At 48.9% G+C, this 27,998-nt stretch overlaps 1 protein-coding gene and 1 long non-coding RNA gene across 6 annotated transcripts; one reads left to right on the top strand and one right to left on the bottom strand.

Annotated features, from left to right (window-relative positions):
* Window positions 1–4: 4 nt before the first annotated feature.
* Window positions 5–27,997, bottom strand: RGP1 (RGP1 homolog, RAB6A GEF complex partner 1). Of its 5 annotated transcripts, XM_042028606.1 has the most exons (9): window positions 27,463–27,994; window positions 26,778–26,917; window positions 6,634–6,770; window positions 6,169–6,252; window positions 2,493–2,642; window positions 2,268–2,414; window positions 1,750–1,877; window positions 1,343–1,520; window positions 5–1,116 (listed from the first exon to the last, which is right to left on the bottom strand). In XM_042028606.1, exons 1-9 carry the CDS (start codon window positions 27,763–27,765, stop codon window positions 893–895), a joined length of 1,491 nt encoding a protein of 496 aa, XP_041884540.1. In that variant the 5' UTR covers window positions 27,766–27,994; the 3' UTR covers window positions 5–892. The 5 variants fall into 5 exon arrangements, with proteins under 5 accessions (XP_041884540.1, XP_041884538.1, XP_041884539.1 ...); XM_042028604.1 differs by having other exon boundaries at window positions 2,268–2,642; window positions 27,463–27,997; XM_042028605.1 differs by having other exon boundaries at window positions 2,268–2,642; window positions 27,538–27,997.
* LOC121664916 lies at window positions 17,373–19,432 on the top strand. The gene is made up of 2 exons (XR_006016168.1): window positions 17,373–17,958; window positions 19,313–19,432. It is a non-coding gene; the product is annotated as an uncharacterized LOC121664916 (long non-coding RNA).
* Window position 27,998: the final 1 nt, after the last annotated feature.

Here is a 27,998-nt window from a genome sequence, read left to right as displayed (position 1 = left end):
GGCCTAGTTTTGCACATTCGGATGTTTACTACAGTTCCATGCAAACAGGAAAGCTCATTGGGGAGGCTTAGTAAAAATCCAGGGGAACTGGCTGTTGAGCAGGGAGATCTCCATGCATCTCTTGGATGCACAGCATGCATTCCCTACAGCCGCCCAAGGATCCAAAGACCAGCAGGATGCCTTCACACCCAGGAGCCCAGGCAGACAACAGCCCAGGGGCTCAGTGCTGCTCAGTTCTGAATCATCACGATCGTACTGACACAGCAAGGGCTTCCATCCAAGTCACCAGCACAAGCCAGCAGCACAGGGCAGGCCAGCCAGGACCTGCCTCCTCCAGGTGGGGGTGGCTGAGGCACTACACTATGTGTGTGGGACAGCTCTCCAAGAGGCAGGACATGTGCCAGTGCAGGAGAGCAGGCTCCCACCCAGCCCAGGTGGCCACTGTGTTTCACCTGGATGCCAGACCTCTGCTTGTAGGGTCTCTGTAGGGGCACAGCCATCACCCACAGGTGGTATGAAGCTTCACTGGAAGAGTTCCCCTCCCCCCTCCCTGGGTTGGGCCTTTCCTTCTTGGAAGCCCCACATGGGATAAAGGCACATCAGTGGTTCTCTGGGAAGGCAGATTTCTTTTTGCTGAGTGCTGGGACTTGCACCTTCACCCAGGCAGGACGGGCCCAGCTCCGGCTGGGGGCTGCAGCACAAGACACTGCATCAAGCAGTGTTCTTCCACCCACAGACAGGACAGACTTGCCCGGTGCCCAGCTGGGCATCACAGATGAATCCAAGGGGACACTGGGATGCATGCACCACAGCACACTGGTGACAGTCCTGCCTGCCATTCCTACTGGTGGCACATGCTTGCAGCTCTGCAGGCCAACAACCTCTCCCTACTTCAGATGGTGATGGAGTTAGTGCTGGAGAACTGAGATACATAGGAAGCCAGGATGGGGTTGGTGGGAAGAACTTTGATGGGCAAGTCCCAGCTGAAGGTGTCCACTTCCATCTGCTCCACTCCAGTCCAGGTGACAGCCTCTGACTGGCTCCCACGAACCAAGCAAGTTCCCGCCGACTCCCCAGAGGTCACAAATTCAAAGTGCAGCCTCCACTTCAGGGACACTGTGGGCAAGAGGGTGGTCAGCAGATAACACCACAAGGACCATGGACAGCAGCTGTCTCAGCACTGTCTGTCCTGGCAAGGGGACAGCAAATGACCCCACTGACACAGGCCAGCTCCCTCCCAAGGAACACATCTCTGCTGAGCCTGGGATATGCAGGGCTGGGGACATCACAGTCCTCCTGCAGAGACAAGCAGGGGTGGGTCCCTTCCCTGGTGAGTACTAACCGATGTTGGTGGTGAATCCTGGGGTCGAGCTGAGCGGGATGGGCAGGCTGAAGCTGCTCTGCGCTGTGTGCAGGCAGGACTCCTGATGGCGGGCGTGCATGGTGAAGGAGACAGGCTGCCCCCGCCGGCGCTGGAACTCCTCCTGAATGCTCTCCTCCGTCTGCAGGCTCACCGAGAACTGCAGGGCGATTGGCAAGGTGCTTGCTCTCACAACCTCATACACACCACGTGCAAAGCCTGGGGGCTCCATTTCCCAAACAAGCTCAGGACTGGGCCATTGTCCACCTCACACTCCCAAGGAGACCCCAGCTGGGTCCCACTAGAAACCCTTAGAGCCCAGTGCCACCCCACAGCCCCTTCTCCCTAAAACCCTGCCTCTCCCCCATGATCCCAGAGACAATAATGACCTGCAGACATGGGATGTCTCCTTCTGAGAAGTTGAAGGTCCCAATGACATCCTCTCCAATCTTATACACAGTCTTAAAGATGCAGAATGTCCCCACCTTCCCACGAGTGTTGCTGATGTTGTACAGGTCTGTGGAGCAAGAAGAGGAGTAAGGGTTGCGGCAGGACAAGGCCCTGCACTGTGCAGTGCTCTGGGTTAATGACATGACCACATCCCTCCTGCTTGGGTGTGAAGGACTGTCCCTAGAGTGGTATTCCCTTTGGGAAATGTCTGCAGTGGGCAAGAGCAAACCCCACACTGGCTGTGATATGCTGGGCACAGGGTCTCTCTGCCTGAAGTAGGAACAACCTGAGACTAGCTAGGAGGCCCTAAGCCAAGCAGGCCCTGACAGAGCTGCTCCACAGCCACAGTTGGAACTTTGCTTTGTCAGCAAGAGATTTTTTGCAGCTGGCCCCGAGATGTTCTCCATGCCCAGCTTCTTAGGAAGCACAGCAGGTTTGAGCAGGGAATATGACCTACGCAGGCTGCGTCGGGAGGTGGCCACCATGAGCAGTTCTGTCGCTAGGTCCGCCAGGCGAGAGTCTTTCTTCAAGCCCTCCTCCTCCTCCAGGAAGGGGTTTGAGGGTGCAACAGCCTCATCCTGTGGGAACTGGTAATCCTTGAGCCCTGGGAAGAAGGCGAGAGTATCAGCAGGGCAGGGTGCAGCCTGCCTGTGTGTGCAGGGAGGGCAGCGCGTGGCCTTACCGTGCAGCACGAGGACGCGGAAGGGCACGCGCAGGAGCTTGATGGGGGAGTTGACGCGCTGGCAGCCGATGGTCAGCTTGTACACATACTTCACGGACTGGCCCCGGAAAGAGGGGGGGCCATCAACAGGCAGCGTCTCACAGTATGAATCTGCAAGGGGTGCAGAAAATTTGCCTTCTGAGGCCAAAATGAAGCTCCTGCAGCTGTGGTGCGCAGGCTCCCTGCGCCAAGTTAGGAACAGCAGCGCTGAGTTAGGGACAGTGCCTGGTGCTTTCTGCTGTCTCCTCTTTCCTCCAGAGGCCAAGCACAACTCAGCTCCCCTGCACCAGTTACACTGCTCCTCACATCACATGCACCATCATCCAAATATTGCTTCCAGCACATACAACCACACACACAAACTCTGTCTCCAAAGAATGTGAAAGATGTAAAATCCAGGAACACAAACACACGAGAGCTAAACTTACTCATCACGAGTTCAACCCAATTTTGCCTCTGTGCACTCCTTTGTCCACTGCTCTCAAAGCGCAGCCTTCTGCAGGCCCTGCCCCATGCGCATGTTGATCAGTACCTCACGCCTCTTTTAGTACTTGCTTTACACAAACCCTCAAACTCAGCAACAAGTTAGTTTCTTCCTGTGTTTTTCTTTGAAGGACTGCATCTAAAAGATTGAGAAACAATTCCGAGATCTTCACAACAACCTGTGGTGTGTCCCCTGTGACAGGCTGATGACTTAGACCACATAGCCTCTGAGGGCTCTGAGATACCAGGGCCTGTCTTACACCACATTCAGCCCTCCTAGAGCCCCTTGGCCACCACACAAACCCCAATGCCTCTTGACGCAGTGTGAACACTTCTGCAGCTTTCCCAAACCACATGCTGTATAACAAGAAAGACACAAACAGCAAACTGTGGAAAGTCTCCACCTCTCTGGCTTGCCCACCGTAAAGCAGATACGCCCTGACAGAGGAAGGGCAGCATCCTGCTCTGAAACCACAGATCCTTCCCCATGTCTGGCACATACTGAAAGTTGAGGCTTAGATTAAAAGTTAGGGTTATATTTTAAATATAACTCCTAGATTTAAAATAACAGGACTGGAAGGAAGAAAAAAGCCTGTGCTAGCGTGTAGTGTCCACAGGATGTCACACCTTAAAACAAGCCTCTCTTTCTGGACCAGGGTGCAGATAAAGCAGAGAACTATCCTGACAGGGAGGAAAATCAGATATTTCCAAGGAAAGAAGCAGACTTCTGTAACCCCCATACCAAACTTAACAAAAATGCTCACAAAGCCCTTCATGCCCAGTGAAGATAACCTGAGCAGAGACCACCGCTGTCAGAGGAGGATGGGCAGTCTGCTACCTGGCACAGGAATGCCAAGACTCAGGAAGTCCCAGCTTCCCTGCATATCCCAGAAGGAAGCACATTCCTGGTGCTACACATGCATTCCTTACCCACCCACTGTGCCCTCTGGCTGGGCTTCTGGCCTGTGTCCAGGCTGCTTCCATTTCCTCCCCTCTCTGTGATCTACCAAGGTATTACAAAAACAGCCACAGAAATTATTTGAGGACTTGAGAAAATGTTTCATTATGACAAATTTAAGAGCTCAGCCTGGGTCGTGTGTCAAAGGGCTGGGAGATGAGTCAACTTCAACATATAGGCACCACAACGAGAGTAAGGTATTGGGGAATAAGTTGGTCAGCAAATGAAAACAAGTCCTTCTATCAAGAGACAGTCTAACACAACCTCAGCTGTATGTGCCAGCTCTGGCTGCAGTTTAATAACACAGTATACTGCTGAAGCAGAATTAAGATTTCTTGGGGTTTCTGGATTAGTTTTTTTTCCCCTTCCCAAACTGTGTAGCAAAACTCTAAACTTCTGAAAAACAGGAAATGAAGAATTAAGATACACACCCACACAGCCTCAACTCTCCCTCCACAGAGCTGGCAGGAGACCCCAGGAATGATCCGCAAGTGTGCCAGCTGCAGTCTTGTGTGAGAGCAGCAGCACCACAGGCTGATGTGATCGGTGTGAGCAGCCTGGCAGTGAAAGACCAGGGCTGTGATACAGGGATTTCAGTGCTAAAAAACCAGTGCCACATGCAGCCACATCACATGTGATGCATGAAACAGACAGGTGCATCACGCAGCCAAGGGAAAAGGTTGTAATGTACAGCCAAGGAACCTCAAAGAATAGAAGAGTCTGTGTCCTTCCTGAGGAACTGCATCCAAGCACCAGGCAGATGCAGGCTGCTAGTGCCAGTGCCACCCAGAGGCAGAGAGGACACACACACACACCACACAACTTCATTGGGAAAAACAGACAAATCCTAGCTTAGCTGGGGGCTGAACAGCTTCTGCCTGTTAAGCCAGCACTACACAGTCAATCCCTCAATCCATCCCAGCCACCTGGAACATGGGCTGTCGTCACTGATCTGCTATCCCAGAAACTGCCCAACCTGGCCAAGATGTGCCAGGAAAAGGGGCTTCCCTCTGCTCCCAGGGAATGGATGCTCCAGCTCCCAACCTGCAAGCAGCAAGGAACACAGGAGAATCCAGGTGAGCCTCAGGTCAGCTGAGATTTCTGCCTCCTCCTCCTTCTTGCTGGCATGGCCAGCTCCTTTCCCCAATATGCTGCTGTAGAACAATAAACTAATAACCAAACGTCTTCAGACAACAGGCTCTGCAGTTTAGGGGCACAGCCCCCAGATGGCACTGCCCCACTCCACTAACCACCAAGCCAAGCCAGCCTGGTTTCACCAGGTCCACCTTTCCCTCCAGTCAGGCCCCTCCAAGGCCAGAAAGGCAGGAAATACCAGCTTCAAAACCAGCATGTCACAACCCCACGGCTGCTTGGTCTCACTTGCAGCTCTGCTCTCAGCTCTGGAGAGCTCAGTGATCCAGCAGAGCCCACCCCAGCATAGGCACTGTGTCTCCAGTCCCTGTGCTCTACAGCATAAGGGGTCTCCATCAACCATTCCCAGCAGATCCCTGGGACAACCTAACAGAGCTCTTCATGCACAGCCTGTAAGGCCTAACATCCCTGCTGCTAGATCACAGGCCACTGGAATGCAAAGGAGATCTGACATAACCTGAACAGGCTGGGTCACGCAGCCACCAACCAAGAGACAACAGCGCATACTCAGCTGTTTCCATAGCTATCTACTCAGACATGGAGAGCTTTGAGCAGAGAAGATGAGGAGTGCTTACTTTCACAGCAAGAAAACTAGAACATCCAGAAGACTGTTATCTCCATGACAGCCACAACCTGAAGAGGATGCACAAACCTCTGAAGGACACCAGTCTAAATTCCAAAAATACTCTCGTGTGGCTGAAGAAATAAAGGCAAGGAAATGCAGGTGTGTGTAGCCATTCCTTCTGCTGCAACCAGGTATTTCAGAAGTTTTATGCCTTGCAGCTACACTGTGGATTGGTAGCAAAGCCCACAGGCCAGGGGCAGGACTGAGGGACATGTTGCAGTACACAGCCCTAACGCAGCAGAGAACAGACTCTGGATGATGCAGCAGCTCCTCAGCACTCATGCTCCAACCAAAGCACCTCACTTTTCCCGAGCACCAGGGTCTCACACTTGCAGCACTCATGTCTGTAAAGCCAGTTTTGAAAGCAGAGCTCCCCAGAGACAAGCTCTGTGAGCAGGGGAAGACAAGACAGAACTCACAGGACTTTGACTCCCCAGGATCCAGTCGCAAGTCACAGAAGAGAATCTTTGGTGGGGTGGACAGGATACACTGACCCCGCTCTCCTGAAAGAGAATAAGAAACACATGAATGCTGCTCAGCCTCAGGCTGTGCCTAGGCCAGTCAAGCTTCATCCTCATGGGGAGCAACAGGGAGAAGAGAGCCAAGGAGGAAACATCTCTTGCCCTGGTCATATCATGAGACCTTGCCACTGCAGCTGGACAAATAACTGTTGTGTTTCAATCCAAGCTAGTGTAACTGTGATTTCAGTATTAACAAGGTCCCACAACATCCACCACCAGGGAATGGCAAAAGGAAAGCAACACAGACTTCCCACTCACTTCTATGCATGCTGCCATCAAGACATACACATTATTGTCTGCTTGACTCCTGCCCACTGTGCTCTCACTGTCCCTACCCAGGGGACAGGCAGGAGTGGCACTCACCTCTGTTGGGGACAAAGACGGTCTCATTCTCTGCCTGCACATCGTGCTTGCTGCCATCAGAGGGAGGGAGTGCCACCCGGTTCTCGCTGGCATGAAACTGGCAGTGGATCTGGGCGCTGGCCCATGCCAGCATCTCACTGAAAGCAAAGAGCAACACTCATATCTGTGCTTCAAACCTGAATTACAGCAGGCAGGAATTGGGAGAAGAGCAACTCTGTGTGCTCAGCTCTATGCCGGACTGGCTGTCTGGAAGAAAGAAGGCCTTGTTTCACTGTCACTGAAGCCACTCTCAACAGTCCCCCTCCAAACAAGCCTTGGGACTAAGCTCACACTGGGGTGCTGACTCAAAGCCACTTCCACCCCAGCTGCTGACAGCAGCTTCACCCAAGGCCTGGCTCTGTGGCCCAAGGACTCTTTTTAAGCATCAGTAACTGCAGCCTGAACCACAACAGCATAGGCACAGCACTGACACGGCATGAGAAAACACATCTGCCCCAAGAAACCTGCTGTACACTCACGGCAGAAGACAACAGGCAGCGGAGGTCAGCAGCCTCTGTCCCATTCCATGGGGACAAGGAGGCCTGTGCAAAACTTCACAGGGATCTTTCAGCAAACATGCTGAGATCAAGCAACAAGATCTAGTCCAAAGCCTTACTCATTTCTTCATCTTTCTCATCATCCACAGCTTGGGAATGGCCACTCACTGCACTCTTTAGAGAACACCTCGAGCTGCTGCATGTGGGCCCTGGCAAAGGAATCTCAGCCATGACAAGCTAAATCCCAAGCCAGTGGTGACACACAGAACAGCACTCTGGTAACAACACAACCACTAGGGAAGTGGGCAAATTCTAAACCAACAAATTCCTGCAACCTGGGTTCAGCTGCCCCTGCCCACAGCATGGACACCCCAAGCTCAACACTCCTCAGGACAGGTAGGCACAGACATGCTTCCTCTGCCCCCAGAGCATCATCCCCATCAAGAACATCAGCTGCTGTTTGTGCCAGACCAAAGAAGACACTTCTGGGTCTTTCATTAGGACCTATTTACTTCTCCTTATGCAAGGGGTTTGCTGACGGCAATAGGGGAGGCAGCGGTGTCATTTTGACGCTTCTCTGTACAGCCACAGGAATTAATGTAGGGCCACACATCCAGCACAAAAAACAGTCTCATGTTTTGGACTCTGCTGTGACCTCAACCATTCCACAGGGCACTTCCCATGGTACTACTGACACCTTTCAATTTCCAAATCACTCCTCTATCTCAATAGAGGTCTCTACTTTAGCCACTAAATAGTTCCTCTGGTGTTTTCTAACATCATGATCTGATTAGTAAGCACTAACACCAGAGCTTTAGGTGACAGAGGGATTTTTTGTGGCACACAGGTATCCCTCCATGTGACACATTGTTCCTGTTTGGTCAAATTTAGAGATATATCCTCTGAGAGAAGGCACAACCACCCCTCCCCCACCAGGTTCAGGAAAAATAAATTCTCCTCAAAGGAAAGTGAAAGAGATAAAAACTATTTATTTAACAAACACCCAGGAAAAGGAAAATAATGCTAAATAATAAAATCTTTTGCTGTGAAGAAAAAAAACTGGGAAAGTGTTAGAGTCCTCCCTTTGGTCTCCTCGGAGCTGGGGGCTTGGTCAGGGCCAGGCTCTCTGTGCTCAGTGGAAAGTCCTCCCGATGTGTTCTGATATTGAAGCAGTCCACAGAAAAAGGGAAAAAATCTGAAAATTCCAGAGAAGGAAAAAAAAGCTCAACTCTCAGTCTCTCTCTGGAGAAAAAGAAACTGAAAAACTGGCTGAAAGCTGGCTGAAAAAAAAAAAGTTGCTATCTCTGTGTGACCTTGAACAACCTGGAAACTGCTTTGAAAAAGTTTTGCTCAGTTTTTCCTTCCTCCTCTCAGGCTCAGTTTAAAGGCATAGAAAGGCACAAGAATTAATTTCGGGGCATAGGGCAGCGATATGGGATACACATCATAAAGTCACGCCAAGACATTCCACCCCTTATCCCATATCGTTGGCTCAATGCCCAAACTAATATATTCTAACTCTCCACACACACATCAATACTTATATATATATATATATATACATATATATATACACAGCTATATAGGAACAGTGACAGTGACACTCAGCAAGCAGTGGTATACAGGCATTTTGCATTACAGGTGGCTTTCACCCAACAATCAAATCTCCCTGTGGTACACAACGTGTTGTTCCATCTTTCTGCATTACCCACCATGTGCAACCAGGTCCCTGAGCAAAGACAACCCCACGGATGGGTTTGTCTGTACTCGAGGCAGAATTAACCCAAACAGTCTTTCCTAACAGACCTCTGACATGCACTACTGGAACCTTATCTCCATCTACTGTATGCAGGGATTCAGATTGGGCTGGACCAGCTCTATTGGTGGAACCTCAGGTGTTAACTAACCAGGTGGCCTTTGCCAGATGCTGCTCCCAATTTTTGAAAGCTCCCCCACCTAGTGCCTTCAGGGTGGTTTTCAACAATCCATTGCACTGTTCCACTTTCCCAGCTGCTGGTGTGTCATAGGTTAGCAAGCATAGTCCCGGAGGTAATGTCCTTGCTAAGGGGTGCTTACAGCTTCCTCTGGGACCTGATAGAACCTATCAGCTGGCCAGTTTGAATATGGACAATTCTTTAAGCCACTTAAAGTTGTGACCGCCTCTGTGATACACACTTAAGAATAGGCAAACTCCGCCCCCCCCCCAGCTCTGTCTCGTTTCCGGTGCTGGGACAGGTGGCTGCGGGGCCCGAGCGGGGCCCAGTGGGCCCGGCCCAGGCCCTGCTCAGGCCAGGCCAGGCCGGCCCATGGCTCCAGGACGACCCCCCCCAAGCAGGGCTGTGGGCAGCCAGAGCGGCTCGAAATCCCCCCTGCCGCCCCGCCACTGCGGCCAAGATTTCAGCAAAGCGGCACCGCTATCTGGCAGAGGTCAGGTGACAGGTGACCAACAGCGATAAGGCACACAGCTGCAAGGCCAAGGTGAGATTAACCCTTTTACTGCTATGAAGAGCTGAAAACCTGAGGGAAGAGAGAGACAAGATGCTTAAAGCTGAAAGTCTGTTGTGAAGCTATGATATATCAGAGTATCCTGTTGTAATTTCATGAAGATGTGGGGGGTGGAGTGCTCAACTCGTGAGCAAAAGCACCTGCGCTGAGATAGGCAGATGCTGACGCAGCTGTAATTTCATGAGAAGTTTGAACAGGGAGAGATGGAAGCAATGAGGACTTTTGCTCCGAACGGGAAAGGAGAAAACCTCAGTCCCTAGAGATGGACCAGATGAGGACTTTTGCTCCAAAGGGAAAGGAGAAGCCTCAGTTCCTGGAGATGCTCCCAGAGATAGTCCTAACAATAAAGATGATGAAGACCCTTTGCTCCCAGGGAAGGAGAAGGGCCTCTGTTTCTGTTTCTGAACGGCTCAACCTTAAAATTGTACCCCAAAAAACTTCAAGAGTGGACCCTCGAACGCAGTTGCGGGAGGGCCGATTGCTATCTGTGTGTGACCTTGAAAAGCTGCAAGTCGGGGGAAGGGACTCACATGCAGGGAGAGAGACTCTTCCTAAATGGACTGAACAATGTTTGGAAGTGGGTGGCTGTCTCGTTGTGATACTGTTTTCATAGGACGAGCAAAAAGAGACTTCTCTTTCTAAATGGACTGAACAAGGTTATTATGGAAGTGGTAAACAGACTGAACATCTTAAGGGTTGTCTTTTTACATTGTCAGTGGGAGAAGGGAGGAAGGTGGGGGAAGGAGGAGAGTTCTGAAGGTGGTATAATTTTATTTCCCTTCTTTTAGGTCTGTTAATAAACTTCTTTATATTCTTTCAAGTTTGGTGCCTGCTTTGCGTTTCTCCTAATTCTTATCTCACAGAAGATAAACAGCAATGAATATTTTAGACCAAACCACTACACTAAATTGGTGTTTCCACCCGGTTACAAACCCAACCCGCAACATGGTGCATGGTAAGGGATGTGGTACACCCACTCAATGCCATGTTCTCTAGCCCAGGTGTTTATAAGGCTATTCTTAAAATGAGTCCCATTGTCAGACTCAATTCTCTCAGGGGTGCCATGCCTCCAAAGGACTTGCTTTTCCAGGCCCAGGATGGTGTTCCGGGCAGTAGCGTGAGGCACAGGGTAGGTCTCCAGCCATCCTGTGGTGGCTTCTACCATTGTGAGCACATAGCGCTTGCCTTGGCGGGTTTGAGGCAGTGTGATGTAATCAATCTGCCAGGCCTCCCCATACTTGTATTTCGACCATCACCCACCATACCACAGGGGCTTCACCCGCTTGGCCTGTTTGACTGCAGCACACGTCTCACAGTCATGGATAACCTGGGAGATACTGTCCATGGTTAGATCCACCCCTCGGTCTCGTGCCCACTTATAGGTGCATCTCTGCCTTGATGGCCTGAGGTGTCATGAGCCCACTGAGCTAGGAACAACTCTCCTTTATGTTTCCAATCTAAGTCTATCTGTGACACTTCTATCTTTGCAGCCTGATCTACCTGCTTGTTGTTTTGTGTTCTTCATTAGCCCTACTCTTGGGGACATGGGCATCTACATGGGGGACTCTCACAACCAGCTTTCTTACTCGGGCAGCAATGTCTTTCCACTCTTCAGCAGCCCAGATTGGTTTTCCCCTACGCTGCCAATTAGCTTTTTCCCACTTTTCCAGCCATCCCCATAGAGCATTGGCTACCATCCATGAATCAGTGTAGAGGTATAGCTTTGGCCACTTCTTTCAGCAATGTCCAGGGCTAATTGAACAGCTTTGAGTTCAGCGAGTTGGCTTGATCCACCTTCTCCTTCAGTAGCTTCTGCAACCTGTCGTGTGGGACTCCATGTGGCTGCTTTCCACTTTCGTTTCATCCCTACGATGTGACAAGAACCGTCGGTGAAAAGAGCGTAGCGTGTGTCGTCTGATGGCAGTTGGTTGTATGGTGGAGCTTCTTCAGTGCGTGTCACTTGTTCTTGTTCCTCTTCATCAGCGAGACCAAGGCTTTCACCTTCAGACAGTTTGTGATTATTTCCAAAATCCCAGGGCAATTCAGTTTCCCGATACAGGCGCGCTGTGTGATGAGAGCAATCCATTTGCTCCATGTGGCATTGGTGTCATGGTGGGTAGAGGGAACCTTTGCTTTGAACATACACCCCAGCACTGGTAGTCGGGGTGCCAGGAGGAGTTGTGCTTCAGTGCCAATTACCTCTGAGGCAGCTTGGATTCCTTCATAAGTCGCCAGGATTTCTTTCTCTGTTGGGGTGTAGTCGGCTTCAGACCCTCTGTAGCTTCGGCTCCAAAATCCCAGTGGTCAACCTCGAGTCTCACCAGACACCTTCTGCCAGAGGCTCCAGGACAGACCATGGCTCCTGGCTGCAGAGTAGAGCACGTTCTTCACCTCTGGTCCTTGTCCTGACTGGGCCAAGGGCTACAGCATGAGTGATTTCCTGCTTGATGTGGGCAAAAGCTTGTTGCTGTTCAGGGCCCCAATGGAAATCATTCTTCTTGCGGGTAACCAGGTATAGAGGACTCACAATCTGGCTGTACTCAGGAATATGCATCCTCCAAAAGCCTATGGCACCTAGGAAAGCTTGTGTCTCCTTCTTGTTGGTCGGTGGAGACATTGCTGTGATCTTATTGATGACCTCAGTGGGAATCTGACGCCGTCCATCTTGCCATTTCACTCCCATGAACTGAATCTCTTGAGCAGGTCCCTTGACCTTGCTCTTCTTGATGGCAAAACCAGCTTCCAGGAGAATTTGGATTATTCTCTCTCCTTTCTCAAACACTTCTGTTGCAGTGTTCCCCCACACAATGATGTCATCAATGTACTGCAAACGTTCTGGAGCCTCACCCTTTTCTAGTGCAGTCTGGATCAGTCCATGGCAAATGGTGGGACTGTGCTTCCACCCCTGGGGCAGTCAGTTCCAGGTGTACTGCACGCCCCTCCAGGTAAAGGCAAACTGAGGCCTGCACTCTGCTACCAGAGGGATGGAGAAGAAAGCATTAGCAATGTCAATAGTGGCGTACCACTTCGCTGCTTTGGACTCCAGCTTGTACTGTAGCTCCAACATGTCCGGCACAGCAGCACTCAATGGTGGAGTCACTTCATTCAAGCCACCATAGTCCACTGTCAGTCTCCATTCCCCTTCAGATTTGCACACAGGCCAGATGGGGCTATTGAAGGGTGAGTGGGTCTTGCTGACCACCCCTTGGCTCTCCAGCTCACGGATCATCTTGTGGATGGGAATCACAGCATCTCAAGTTGTCCGGTACTGTCAGCAATGCACTGTAGAGGTGGTGATTGGTAGTCTTTGTTCTTCCACCTTCAGAAGGCCTACTGCAGATGGGTTCTCTGATAGTCCAGGCAAAGTATTCAATTGCTTAATGCCCTCTGTCTCCACAGCAGCTATTCCAAAAGCCCACTTGAGTCCCTTTGGGTCTCTGAAATACCCGCTTTGGAGGAAGTCTATGCCCAAAATGCACGGGGCCTCTGGACCAGTCACAATGAGATGTTTCTTCCACTCATTTCTGGTCAGGCTCACCTCAGCTTCCACCAAGGTCAAATTTTGTGATCCACCTGTTACACCAGCAATAGAAACAGATTCTACCCCCACATGTTGCGATGGGATTATTGTACAGTACGCACCAGTGTCAACCAAGGCATCATATCTTTGTGGTTCTGATGTACCAGGCCAACGAATCCATACAGTCCAAAAAACATGGTTTTCCCTGACCTCTACCTGGCTAGAGTCAGGGCCCCCCTATGCCTGCTTATCCTTCTTTCCCTGGGCCTGCATCTTAGAGGTTCCTTCATGGGAATAGGACTTGCCATTGTCTTTTCCATCATTTCCAGCAGTTTGGCTACAGGCAACTGGAGCTACTTCCTTTTTGGTAGAACTTCCTTTCTGAGAAGTTCTACCAAAAGTTCTACCTTGCACTCCTTCAATTCACATACTCGTGCTGCCAAAGCAGAAGTAGATTGTCCACCCCACTTCCTCATGTTTTCCCCACTGTCACACAGGAAATCCCACAGCTTACTTGGTGGGATGTACTTTCTTTCTTGGGAACGTCCACGTTTGGTATCAGAATCTCTGATCTGTACCGCTGAGATTTGGAGAAGGCACTCTTTAATCTCCTGGAGACTCTTCTCCATCTTATCTTCCATTTTCTGCACACGTGTTTCCACAGTTGCGACTCTTGCATGTGTTGGGCCATGTGTTGGTGTGACCCAGCCCACTGTGGGGCTGGGGCAGCGTGATGCCAATCAATCCCAGCCCATCCCCTGGATCAAGTTTCCCAAAAAGGCAGACTCAGAGGGTGGGTCATGGGGCGGCTCAGAAGCCTAAGCTGCACCTCCCCCCCCCCGCGTCCAAGCCGCCTCCCCCGGTTTGGGAAAATTCTCGGTTACTTGGTTGTTCACTGGTTCTTTGTTATAACTCCCGCCTCTCAGTTTCCCCCAGTGGTTCTTGTTAAATTGTATCCTCCCCCTGGCTTGTAACTCATTGGTTGTTTTCCCCTTTCCCCGAGGTTTTCAAATTCCCTGTAAAACTGAGGACAAGCCTGGGGGAGGGGTCCCATTGCATTCCATCCCTTTCCGAGCTTGTTCGGGTTGCGAAACTTCTCACAATAAACCTGTTAGAAGCCAGACCAGAACAGCCTCTCTCTTCCTTTGTCTCCGAGCTAATGTGAGCCGATACCATCGGCTCCTGCCGTGTTTCCCTCTGCAAAGAAGCCAGCTAGCCAGCTCAGCCAGCAGCTCTTTTCCTGATGCCGAAGTCGCTTCTGCGACGCACAGAAGTAACGCAGCTGGGCTGTCTCTGACCTGGGGCACGCCAGAGCTCATGCATCGAGCACAAGTACTGCGTTAGCCATGCACGGAATCTGCATATGCTCGGAGCTTCACTGCCATATCCCACACGGTCTCATTCGCAGCGTAGTTCGGTTTCATTATTGCTAAAGCAGAAGCGTATTCTTGTGGCCCAAGTCGTACAAGTTTTTGCCACATGAATGGATTAACTCTGACCTGGTCTGGACTCCTCAATCCTGGGTCGTCTGTGAAGACAATCTCTACCACTCCTAGTTCTCTCACACGCCGGATCCCTTGTTCTATGGTCTTCCACTGGGTTTGCTGCATGTAGAGATCATCTCCACACATGTATCTTTCAATCACGCCTGTCAAAACCCGTCTCCAGAGACTGGCAGAGTCAGCCCCCCCAGTCATCGCTTGGTCAATCACTAGATCACATGAGAGGGATCCCAAATGCCTCGCTTCAGTACCGCCCAGCATCACATCATCACCTGCCACATCCCAAATACGGACCATCCAACTTATTATGGATTCATCAGACCGTTGGGTGTAGTCCTTTCTTAAGCTGTGAAGGTCCTTTATGGACATGGACTCAGTAATGGTTTCTGTACCTGAGTCAGTTGGTGGTTTTGAGGTTCCTTCCCCTGAATCATCATCATCTTTTACTGGGCGATCAGTTTTGGTTGTGTGCTTTTTCCTCATGACAGGAGCCACTGCCAACGGCTTAGACTCTCCATCTGGTTTGGGCTTGCTATCTGGTTTGGCTGCATTCTGAGTGACTGGGGTGTCTGCAGGCTTTGCTGACTTATCTTCCTGCCCCTCTACCTTTACCAGCCAGTTTCTGAACTTGTTCAGGGGGGGAATTGCAAACCATTGGGTCAGAGAATTTCTTCAGGATTTGGCCCGTATCTTCCCATTCCCCACACCACTCAGGATTTTCCACCTCTGGATCAGGTGTCTCGGCAGTCACCCTGGAAATCTGAGCTCTCATTCTAGACAAGCTGCGAACCACATAGAGGAAGCTTACCAGATAAAATACCAGGAAGGTGGTCTCTTTAACATCCAGGGGAAACTGAACATTCTCAAAAGATAACCTATCAAATTTAAAGGGAAGAGAAACCCCGTCTCCTCCTCCTCTAACAATCTGGGTGCAATTACTAATAAATTCCCAAAACAGGCTACTGAAGCTAGGACTGGGATTAGGACAAAGAAACCACATATCATATCACACACTTCGGACAGCTGCCTGTACCTCTGTTAACGTCTTATAAATCATTATCACTGAGCACAGCAAAATAGAAATCCGAATTTGTGTCCCTCCTCTGCAAAAATTCCTTATCAAGGATAAGATCGGACCAAGTTGCGGATAGGCAAATAGGCCTAGGGACCAGAAAGGCACTAGTACCTTAAACAAGCCTACAGACCAGAAATAGATGAATATATCAAGCCAGAGAAACGTTATGAACTCAACTAACATGGTGACTACTTTACCCCAACACAGAGTAAGTAAATTCAAACCAAAATGTAATTAGCACAGACTTTTCACCTTCCTCCAAGCCACGCAGTTGGGCGCCACTAAATTTGTTCCAGTTTGGTCAAATTTAGAGATATATCCTCTGAGGGAAGGCACAACCACCCCTCCCCCACCAGGTTCAGGAAAAATAAATTCTCCTCGAAGGAAAGTGAAAGAGATAAAAACTATTTATTTAACAAACACCCAGGAAAAGGAAAATAATGCTAAATAATAAAATCTTTTGCTGTGAAGAAAAAAAACTGGGAAAGTGTTAGAGTCCTCCCTTTGGTCTCCTTGGAGCTGGGGGCTTGGTCAGGGCCAGGCTCTCTGTGCTCAGTGGAAAGTCCTCCCGATGTGTTCTGATATTGAAGCAGTCCACAGAAAAAGGGAAAAAATCTGAAATTCCAGGGAAGGAAAAAAAAAGCTCAACTCTCAGTCTCTCTCCGGAGAAAAAGAAACTGGAAAACTGGCTGAAAGCTGGCTGGGAAAAAAAAAAAGTCGCTATCTCTGTGTGACCTTGAACAAGCTGCAAACTGCTTTGAAAAAGTTTTGCTCAGTTTTTCCTTCCTCCTCTCAGGCTCAGTTTAAAGGCATAGAAAGGCACAAGAATTAATTTCAGGGCATAGGGCAGCGATATGGGATACACATCATAAAGTCACCCCAAGACACACATCAGAGCAGTTAAAGGTCTATGTTGGAGAGTGTTGGGGAAGATGAAACAGGAAAGCCTTATAAATATGATTGCCTGACAAAAGATTTTGGGAATATGAAAACTACAGGCGACATTGAAATGAAAGCCACTTTTGAAATACCAAGTCTTAGTTACTGAACAACTGGAAAACAATGGTATGGCCAACTGAAGGTAATCCCCTCTTGATTGAACAATACCCTCTGCTTGCAGGCAGGTCCAAGGGTCAGAGCAGACCCTACTAGCTCAGCAGAAGGGGTCCAAAGAGTAGTTTTTAGAAGTTAAGATGTAACACTCTATGGTAATATAAGAACTCTTATAGGCTGTATGTAAATGCTACAGGATTTGTATCCTGTATTAGATTGGTTAGTGACAATTAGAATATTCAGTACAGAAGATGATTTATTGTATTGTAACCAGGACTTCACCATTCCATTCTATTCTCATCACTTCTTCTTCACTCTCATTCCTCTCGCTCTCTCTTACCCGCTTACTCTCTTGCTCTCTTGGGCCTGCTCAGAGCTGCCAGCTGCAGCTCTAAGCAGTGCCCCTATACCCACGCCCTTTGCAATAAACCGCATGTTCCAAGATCTGACTATAGAGATCTCTCGTCTCCATCCGTCCTGACCGTCTGAACCCACACCCCAAGCTCCCACAGTCTGGCACCCATCGTGATTGCCGACCCCACACCCAGCACCTGCAGTCTGGCGCACAACGTGATTGAAAGCCCGGTTCAGCTTTCTCCATCTGTGGGAGACTTCTCCATGGACGGTAACTAAAAGACCAGTTATAGCCACCTAGAACGTGTCGTGAGCACGGCATACCGTTGCTACGCATCGTAAAAGCCGGAGCTCTATAATTCTGCTGAGGCAGCCCTCGAGCACGGGGATTACCTGGAGCTCTTGGAGGGAATTGCCTGGCAGTCCTCGAGCACGGGCGGCCACTGCTGCGCAGCGGCTCCCTGGAGCTCTTTGAGGAAGTCTGCCGTATCACCCCTCGAGCACGGACACGCTGCTAAGCAGTGCCGACCGGAGCTCTACGGAGGGACCCTGCCGCACGCCCCGAGCACAGGCGAGTAGTGCTCAGCACCGCCCGCACTGGAGCTCAGTGCGGACCCACCCGTGAGGTCCTGAGCACGGGAAGCCATTGCCACGCGACGCCTAAAACCGGAGCTCTGAGAAAGGACCCAAAAGCAGCATCCTGAGCACCAAGTGGAGTGCCTGGCCAGCCCCCCACGACGGACCTCTGACTAAGGACACTGCTCCTGCGACATCATCTAAGTGAGTATCATACTGGTCTAAAAATGGGACAAACCCACTCTGCCCATGACAGAGATCTCTATAAGCAACTTAAGCATTTACTTATAAGCTCTGGTTCAAGACAATTACCTAAACAGGAGCTAAAAAACCTCTTAGAATGGACTCTGATTAATTTCCCAAATGCTGACCATTCAGCAGTCTACACCAGAGACTTTTGGGACTCAGTGGAAATCAAATTATTTAATGCCATATCACGCTGGGACAAGAGTACCGCAGAACTCATCCCGGCTTGTGCAGCGTTAATGGAACTATTCACCGCGCCCCCCCCACCGCCGTGCAGCTCCGCCCCGCCCCCTCGCCCGCCGCTGCCTGGATCGGCTGTGCCGGAGTCACGGAGCCAGACCCCCGCGGCCCCGCCGCCTCCTCACCCGCCGCCACCGAGATCGGCTGCGCCACTCCCGAGCTCTGCCGTGCCACTCCCAAGCTCTGCCGTGTCATCATCGCCCCTGCCGGGTCCCATCCCCGTGCCGCAGCCGCCCTCGCCGGGGTCCCCCGACACCGTGCAGCCGTATCCCTCTGCCGCCCAGCCGTATCCCTCCGCGCAGCGCAGCCTCGCCTCAGAAGCCGCGAGCAGGGGGGGAACGGATGGGAATGATGCAGCTCCAGTGGCAGGGGAGACGGAGAGCCCCTCTGCCAGAGCTGATGCTTTAAATCTAACACAAGGAAACACTGAAAAGCAGCCAGATTTGTTTGCAATGAGCCCCAGAGCCCCGCCAGCGAGCGGCGGGGATCTTGCAACCCAGAAAGAGAAAACGAGTTCTGAGAGTTTGTCAGCGCTACCTTCTGAATCAAAAAATCCTCCAAAGTGCTCAGATTATTCTCAATTAACATCTTGCCATGAAATAAGACCCCAAATCTATAAAGATGAAAGTCTTAGTCTATTAACTAAGCCTGTGATAGCTGGCCAACACCCTGACAGTCCTAAAACGTGGGCTCCCGTCCCCACTCTCGAAATTAAAGAACTAAAAAGAACTGTAAGATACAGTGGCATTTGCTCACCATATCTTAAACAACTGCTAAAAAGTACCCTAAAAGGAACACATCAAACTTTAAAACGCATTTTAAATCAACAGAAAAGGGGAAAAGCCCAGGCTACACCTCAAAGAAGGTTGAATAAAGCCTTGTATGTTTTTAATTTCTTGAACAGCTCTGCAGAAGAGCCTGACCCCCTCATTTTCAGACATTTCTTAAACAACAAAAAAGCAAAACTGAAAGAGCACCCCCCAGTTTTAATTTAAGAATTTAGCATCAGGAAAAATAGAAAGACCTTATGATCTTATAATGTGGGGAAAGGGATTTGCATGTCTCTCTACAGGTGAAGGAACCAAGTGGATTCCAGCAAAGAACGTGAAGCTGTACCACACATCAAAGCCCGTTGTCGGTTCCACTTCAGCCAGTGACCCCGCGAGTGGAAGCCGAGAAGCCAGCACTGAAATGTGAACTAGGCAGAATCACTGAGAGAAGATTGTCTGCCAGAAACAGCTCAAGAAAAGAATGGAGTTTTAGCATTATTTGTGTAGATGCATGTTGCTTTTAACCTTTTGTTTTTGTTTTTGCAGTGAAGCTTTACCTGTAAATCAACCAAAGACAAATGTTTGGGATGCTTTTAGCCAAATCTGCAGGCTCCGATACCATCTGTCTATCTGACACAAGCCCTGACAAACCTTTTTCAACCTGTTTAGTTGGAATACCTTTTCCAGAAGGTTTTGATAATGTTACTCTTGATAAGTATTGGCCATATGACGATCATCATGTATCTCCAACTCCCAGCCATAGACACCAAACTTATATTGATTATCTTTTATTAGCACATGGGCATGGCTGTGAAGATTTTGAAAGATTATGCTGTATGAACCTATCCAATCATTCTGTTTCCATTCACAGTTACAAAACCTAAGGGACCTAGCTAACCAAATTACAACAGATGACTCGTCTTGGCTAGACAGTTTGTTTGATAGTTGGAGCTTTGCACCTTGGCTAACGGAACTCTGTAAAATAGGTTTGATTATTCTAGTAGTAATAATTATAGTTTTAGTAGCAGCACCTTGTATACTTCAGTGTGTGCAAAAAATGACGAGTAGGACTGTGTCTAATATCTTATTTGTTCATCAGAAAGGGGGAGATGTTGGGGAAGATGAAACAGGAAAGCCTTATAAATATGATTGCCTGACAAAAGATTTTGGGAATATGAAAACTACAGGCGACATCGAAATGAAAGCCACTTTTGAAATACCAAGTCTTAGTTACTGAACAACTGGAAAACAATGATATGGCCAACTGAAGGTAATCCCCTCTTGATTGAACAATACCCTCTGCTTGCAGGCAGGTCCAAGGGTCAGAGCAGACCCTACTAGCTCAGCAGAAGGGGTCCAAAGAGTAGTTTTTAGAAGTTAAGATGTAACACTCTATGGTAATATAAGAACTCTTATAGGCTGTATGTAAATGCTACAGGATTTGTATCTTGTATTAGATTGGTTAGTGACAATTAGAATATTCAGTACAGAAGATGATTTATTGTATTGTAACCAGGACTTCACCATTCCATTCTATTCTCATCACTTTTTCTTCACTCTCATTCCTCTCGCTCTCTCTTACCCGCTTACTCTCTTGCTCTCTTGGGCCTGCTCAGAGCTGCCAGCTGCAGCTCTAAGCAGTGCCCCTATACCCACGCCCTTTGCAATAAACCGCATGTTCCAAGATCTGACTTCAGAGATCTCTCGTTTCCGTCCGTCCCGACCGTCCGACCCACCCAGCACCCACAGGAGAGGATGAAAGTTTGGTAAGAAAGTTTCACAGATATGTAGGCTTGGCAGAAATGTAGAAACTGTAGAAACTGAGGATGAGATAGAAATGAAAGCAAGTTTTGATATAGAGTAAAAGATGTTTTGCTGAAACACTGGTCACTGAATAACTGAGAAGGCAAAGGCTGGAGATGAGTTGGAAGGAGATTTTTATGATTAGGACAAAGGTATGCAACCACCAACAAAGACATGTTTTTCACCAAGTAAATAAGTCTCAAGAAGAGCATAAGTAAATAGAAAACATGTTTTTATCAAAAAGAGAGCTATCGCAGGCAAACAAGAAATGTTGATGCAGCAAGAAGAAGAGAGGTCTGAGAATTTTCCACTGTAAGCTTAAATTGTAACTTACTTACTCTTGTCATTGGATAATAATGACTATAATATGGTGATGGTAGTAGCTATGATAGGCTATAGGCAAATGTAAAGGTATTGTGTATGGTGCTTATTGGTTGTTATGTATTAAGATACTCAGCAAAGTATATAATGCTTTGTAACTTGAACAGAAACTTCAGAACAGTAACTACAGAAACTTGTAGGCTCCAGATATGCCTACAAGCTCTAGCTGACAGCTGTAGGGCTGGCTCTGGATACCCACTCCCTGAGCTGCTGTAACTTTGCCTATGCAATGAACAGCTTTCAAGTCCAGACATCCTTCGTGACCCCTTCTCCTATAAATTGGCACCCAGCATTATAGAGGGGCAAAAAGGGATTTTTTCCGCGTATAGGAGACTTCTCGCTGAACATGTGGTCGGTCGCTGAAACGAAGTGACCTGAGTAGCTGCAAACAGGACGCTTGAAACGAAAGCGTGTGCAGCTGCTAACAAAAGGAGACGCCTGAAATGAAGGCGTGTGGAGGCCGGACTGACACCGCTACGGGTCAGCGCCTGGACCGGACCTCAACGAGAGACACCTGTGGCGACGGGTCGGCAAAGGTGAGCACCGAGTAATCCAGTCATGGGTCAGCATGTGTCTGCCCAACAGAAGGATGGTCTATCAGCAACTAAAACCTCTAATTAAGTCCAGTCCAACTGAATTGCCAAAAAAAGAAACGAAAGATCTCATAGCATGGACTGTGACCCATGTCCCAATCACTGACTCTAAAGCAGTCTACACCAGAGATTTTTGGGACTCAGTGGGAATCAAATTATTTAATGCCATATCGCACCAGGACAAGAGAACCGCAAAACTCATACCAGCTTGTACAGCATTAGTGGAAATACTCGCTGTGCCTCCCCCACCGCCATGCAGCTCCACCCCGCCTCCTCGCCCGCTGCCACCAAGATTGGCCACGCTGCTCCCGCCGCCCAGCAACATCCCTCCACACAGCTCAGCCCTGCCTTACAAGCCACAAACCGGGGGGGAACAGAGGGGAACAATGCAGCTCCATTAGCAAGCGAGATGGGGAGCCGCTCTGCTGGAGCTGATCCTTTGAATCTAACACAAGGAAACACTGAAAAGCAGCCAGATCTGTTTGCAATGAGCCCCAGAGTCTCGCCAGCGAGCGGCGGGGATCTTGCAACCCAGAAAGAGAAAACGAGTTCCGAGAGTTTGTCAGCGCTACTTTCTGAATCAAAAAATCCTCCAAAATGTTCAGATTATTCTCAATTAACAGATTGGCATGAAATAAGACGCCAAATCTGTAAAGATGAAAGTCTTAGTCTATTAGCTTAAGCCTGTGATAGCTGGCCAACAGCCTAGCAGTCCTAAAACACAGGCTCCCATCCCCACTCACGAAATTAAAGAACTGAGAAGGGCTGTAAGAGATAGTGGTATTTGCTCACTGTATTTCAAACAACTGCTAAAAAGTACCCTAGAAAGAACACATCAAACTTTAAAATGCATTTTAGATCAACAGAACGGGGGAGAAGCCCAGGCTACACCTCAAAGAAGGTTGAATAAAGCCGTGTATGTTTATAATTTCTTGAACAGCTCTGCAGAAGAGCCTGACCCCCCCATTTACAGACATTTCTTGAACAACAAAAAAGCAAAATTGGAAGAACAACCCCCAGTTTTAATAAAGAATTTAGAATCAGGAAAAATAGAAAGACCTTATGATCTTATAATGTGGGGAAAGGTGTTTGCATGTCTCTCTACAGGTGAAGGAATCAAGTGGATTCCAGCAAAGAACGTGAAGCTGTACCACGCATCAAAGCTCGTTGACGGTTCCACTTCAGCCAGTGACCCCACGACTGGAAGCCGAGAAGCCGGCACCCAAATGTGAACTAGGCAGAACCACTGAGAGAAGATCATCTGCCAGAAACAGCTCAAGAAAAGAATGGAGTTTTATTATTATTTGTGCAGATGCATGTTGCTTTTACCCTTTTTTGTTTTTGCAGTGAAGCTTTACATGTAAATCAACCAAAGACAAATGTTTGGGTTGCTTTAGCCAAGTCCACAGGCTCTGACACCATCTGTTTATCCAACACAAGCCCTGACAAACCCTTCTCAACTTGTTTAGTTGGAGTGCCTTTCCCAGAAGGTTTTGGTAATGTTACTTTTGATAAATATTGGCCATATAATGATCATCACATTTCTCAAACTCCCAGCCCGAGACACCAAACTTATATTGATAATTTCAAACTCCCAGCCCGAGACACCAAACTTATATTGATAATTTCGAAGTTGATAAATCTGACCTTCAAGAATTAGAAATTTTAAGCTCTTTAACTATGGACACTTGTTATGTGTTTCATTTCGTAGGAAAAAATGGCCCTCACCTAAACATCACTCCTTATCACCAGTTTATGGTAAACTCTGGAGAATCAATTGTTACAAGCGTTTTGTTGCCTCAGCTAAGTTCTTCAATTGCATTGAATCAACTAAACAAATTAGGATGCTGGCTCAGTAAAGAAATAAATGACACTTCTTCTGTGATCAGAGACTTGCTGACAGATGAAGAGGCTGTCAAGCATGCCACTTCACAAAACAGAGCTGCACTTGACTATCTTTTACAAGTATGGCTGTGAAGATTTTGAAGGATTGTGTTGTATGAACCTATCTGATCATTCTGCTTCTATTCATAAGCAGTTGCAAAACTTACGAGATTTAGCTAACCAAATTACAACAGATGAACCATCTTGGCTAGACAGTTTGTTTGATGGTTGGAGATTTACACCCTGGCTGAAGGAACTTCGTAAAATAGGCTTAATTATTCTGGTAGTGATAATTGTGGCTATAGTAGTAGTACCCTGTGTACTTCAATGTGTGCAGAAAATAATGAATAAGACAATTTCTAATGTTTGAATAGTTCAACAGAAAGGGGGAGATATTGGAGAGGATGAAAGTTTAGTAAGAAAGTTTCACAGATATGTAGGCTTGGCAGAAATGTAGAAACTGTAGAAACTGAGGATGAGATAGAAATGAAAGCAAGTTTTGATATAGAGTAAAAGATGTTTTGCTGAAACACTGGTCACTGAATAACTGAGAAGGCAAAGGCTGGAGATGAGTTGGAAGGAGATTTTTATGATTAGGACAAAGGTATGTGACCACCAACAAAGACATGTTTTTCACCAAATAAATAAGTCTCAAGAAGAGCATAAGTAAATAGAAAACATGTTTTTACCAAAAAGAGAGCTATCGCAGGCAAACAAGAAATGTCGATGCAGCAAGAAGAAGAGAGGTCTGAGAATTTTCCATTGTAAGCTTAAATTGTAACTTACTTACTCTTGTCATTGGATAACAATGACTCTAATATGGTGATGGTAGTAGCTATGATAGGCTATAGGCAAATGTAAAGGTATTGTGTATGGTGCTTATTGGTTGTTATGTATTAAGATACTCAGCAAAGTATATAATGCTTTGTAACTTGAACAGAAAGTGGCTTCAGATATGCCTACAAGCTCTAGCTGACAGCTGTAGGGCTGGCTCTGGATACCCACTGCCTGAGCTGCTGTAACTTTGCCTATGCAATAAACAGCTTTCAAGAGAGCCACCTGAAGTCCAGACATCCTTCATGAACCTTTCTCCTACAGGTCTAGATGAACCACAGAAAAAGGCGTGCTGCATTTGCACCAGCTGACTAATGATGCACTATTAGATCTTTTGTATGTGCTGGCTGCCCTTACCCAAATGAACCTCAGTTACTATACCCAGTTGCTTCGAGCCCTAGAGTTGTAATTCTGCATTTTCAAAAATACCAGCACAGCTTTTCCATCAGGGCTGCCGTATGTTTTTTTGTTGTAAGGTGTCTGCTGTTTGGAAACAGAAAACTGGTCTTGCTTGAGGCAATGTTTACTAATTTTATATAAGCTTAGAGTGATTACAGTACCTTTAAATACCATATTTTGAGTATTTATTTTTCTTTCTTTTTCAGTATTGCTCTACAATATGTCACTGGATTGTTTTCATTTTTTCTAACCAGATGTCCAAACAAAATTTGCATGTCCCTTCCTGCCAGCAGAGCTGGCTTGTTCAGCTGGTGTTTGTTCAGCAGTGGAGGATCCTGCACTGGTGCTGAGGTCACTTCCCTCCAGTCTCACCTTCCCCCACAGCTCCTGTAGCCTACACAGGACACGCTCCATGCAGCCTCCAGCTAGAAGAGATTTCTTTCTCATACTCCACCACCAAATTAATTCCCTGCCTTTCTTTCAGTTCGGTTCCTGTGCTCAATATGCAGCCTCTCTGTCCCTCCACCTGTCAGCCCCAAAACCTTCCAGTCTCTGACAGGTCTATTTGTTCTGACTGCCTGTTGCAGTCACTGTGCTTTGATCTGGCTCCTGCCTTTACGCAACCCAGGGCTTCATTTTCCAAACCACCAATCTATTTGCTGCTGCCACTCGTATGACTTAGCCAGGTCTCGTCAGATTGATCACCTGGGGTTTTTCTTACTATTTTAACAACTTTTCCAAGAGGCCATCTTCTGCAGACCACAAGACTCTTGAAGTTCCCAAATGAAGGCCTCATAAATGCACTGCAACCCCCTCAAACCATGCCACCTGGTACCCTTGAAGTCCCACATGTTTCAGAAGCAGGCAAAACAGCTTTTGTCATCACACAGGACAAAACTTTGGGAAGCTGGATGCTTATGCCACAGCTGAATTTGAAACCTGAACTGAGCAGGGAAGAAGAACCAGGAAGAAAAGATGGAAAGTTAAGAAAGGCAATAAATACAGAAGCCCTCTGCTGCTGAGACTGCAGGTACTGCGAGTGGGCCCACCAAAACAATCACATGTGAGTATCGTACTGGTGATGAAAACATGCTGAACCTGACAGAGCTGGAAACAGACACTTCCTGGGAAGGACTCAAGATGAGAAAGCACTCTCCACTCCCTAAAGAATCAGACAAGGCCACACACTCAACATGAAGGCTTTGGGTGATTGCTTGTGACATGAAGTCACCTGCTGTGAGCCAATATGGGAAGCTCCCATCTTCTCACATTTCCTCAACACGGATAAAGGGAGATGCAGTGCTCAAAGGCTGGGCCACAGAAAATGCGGCCACAGAAGGTGTCCCTTTCAGACCCCTGGCACTACTCGCCCCTTTGCCTGCCATCTCTGGAGGCAGGGATCACATTGATCTATCCAGCGCTGCTGGACAGAAGAGAGCTCCTTCCACAAATGCAGGAAATAATGACGTTGCCTGGATGTTGCTCTGTGGGACTGTCACCCTGGTGTGACCAGATATCCCACTTTGACAGCCAGTTGGGCTTCATTTTCTGCCAGTCACTGTCACTGAGGGCTCACCTGAAGCACAGAGAATCTCTAACTGCATACTTCTTTCCTTGTCTACTTCTTGGGGGCACAAAATCAGCATAATTACCTCAGCTTTGCCCCCAAAATTGAGATGGTGCAAGGCCTTCTTAAGGGAGTGCCTCAAGTAGGGAAGTCACAGGGTGCTGAGCTGGCACCATTGCCCCACAATGTAGCCATGACTACTGCTCCAGAGGGAGAAGGGAAAGAGGGAGGGCCGTTCCCTCTGGAGGGACCCAGGCAGCTCCAACATTTGGAAGCTCTGGGCATGGACTGGCACAGGCCCTGTACCTGCTGGCGGAGGTCGATGAGGCCGATAATGGGTTGGTGAAGGTGATCACACACTCCAGCACCTCCCCTGCCAGGAACACGGGCCCACGGCCCAGCTTGGCCAACACTTCAATCATGGCTTGGACCGTCCTGCTGCACACCTGTCAAAAAAAGCCAACAGCGGGCACGTTATCACAGAATCATGGATTCAAGGAATCACTGAACGGTTTGGGGTGGAAGAGTCCTTAAAGATCATCCTGTTCCAATTCCCCTGCCATGGGCAGGGGCACCTCCCACCAGACAAGATTGCTCAGGGCCTTATCCAGCCTGGCACTGAACATTTCCAGGGATGAAGCAATCAAAACCTCTCTGGGCAACCTCTGCCAGTGCCTCACCACCCTCACAGTAAAGAATTTCTTCTTAATATTTAATCTAAACGTAGTACCTTTCAGTTTAAAGCCATTCCCCCTTATGCTGTTACGGCGACACAGTAAGAGTGCTGGGCCATGTAACTGAGGGGGAATGGGGACACAGACACATACACACACAGGAGGTGTGGGGGGGAAACACGCACGGCCCTGTCCTTACAAGCACATACATCCTCCCCCCAAGTCTACACAGGTAAGGGGGATCAAGACACACCGCGAGGGTGAGAAAGGACAGCCCTGACACCCCCAACCCTGCGGTCCCTACCGCAGACACGCACACGGATAGCTCTACCCGAGAGATCAGGGACACAGGGCCGCAAACCTTCCGGAACTCCTGCCTCAGGCCCACTCACCACCCGCACAGGCCGCGCTCGCCGTCCGGCACCGCACCAGGCCCGGCTCGCCTCAGCCGCCCAGCGAGGATCGGCAGTGCTCGGGCAGAGTTCGGCACTGCTCGGGCAGCGCTCGGCAGCGCTCGGCAAGGCTCGGGCAGCGCTCGGCAAGGCTCGGGAACGTTCGGCAACACTCGTGTTACACTCGGCAACTCTCGGACAGGATTCGGGCGCCCTCGGTCGGCTCATGGGCAGCTCCCGGCAACACTCGTGTTACACTCGGCAACTCTCGGGCAGGATTCGGGCGCCCTCGGTCGGCTCACGGGCAGCTCCCGGCAACTATCGGGCAGCACTCGGCAACTCTCGCACGCCCCTCAGCAGTGCTCGCTCAGCGCTCGGCTACTCTCGGAATCTACTCGGCGGCGCTCGGCCACGCTCGGCCGGGCGCCCCCGGGGACGGCGGCGGGGCGGGTCCGTGTTTC

The sequence above is a fragment of the Corvus kubaryi genome, unplaced genomic scaffold (assembly GCF_017639235.1).
Source record: "Corvus kubaryi isolate FWS band 111438036 unplaced genomic scaffold, C.kubaryi_AGA036_p1.0 37308, whole genome shotgun sequence".
Taxonomy (NCBI): Eukaryota; Metazoa; Chordata; class Aves; order Passeriformes; family Corvidae; genus Corvus; species Corvus kubaryi.
This window is presented reverse-complemented; position numbering and strand designations above follow the sequence as displayed.

Coding starts and splice junctions, on each gene's coding strand:
- RGP1 (XM_042028604.1), bottom strand. CDS start 27,765: ATGAGCCGACCGAGGGCGCCCGAATCCTGTCCGAGAGTTGCCGAGTGT. Junction 6,771..26,777: donor TCATCGACCTCCGCCAGCAG/GTACAGGGCCTG, acceptor CTTTGCTTTCAG/TGAGATGCTGGCATGGGCCA. Junction 1,117..1,342: donor AGGATTCACCACCAACATCG/GTTAGTACTCAC, acceptor TCTTGCCCACAG/TGTCCCTGAAGTGGAGGCTG.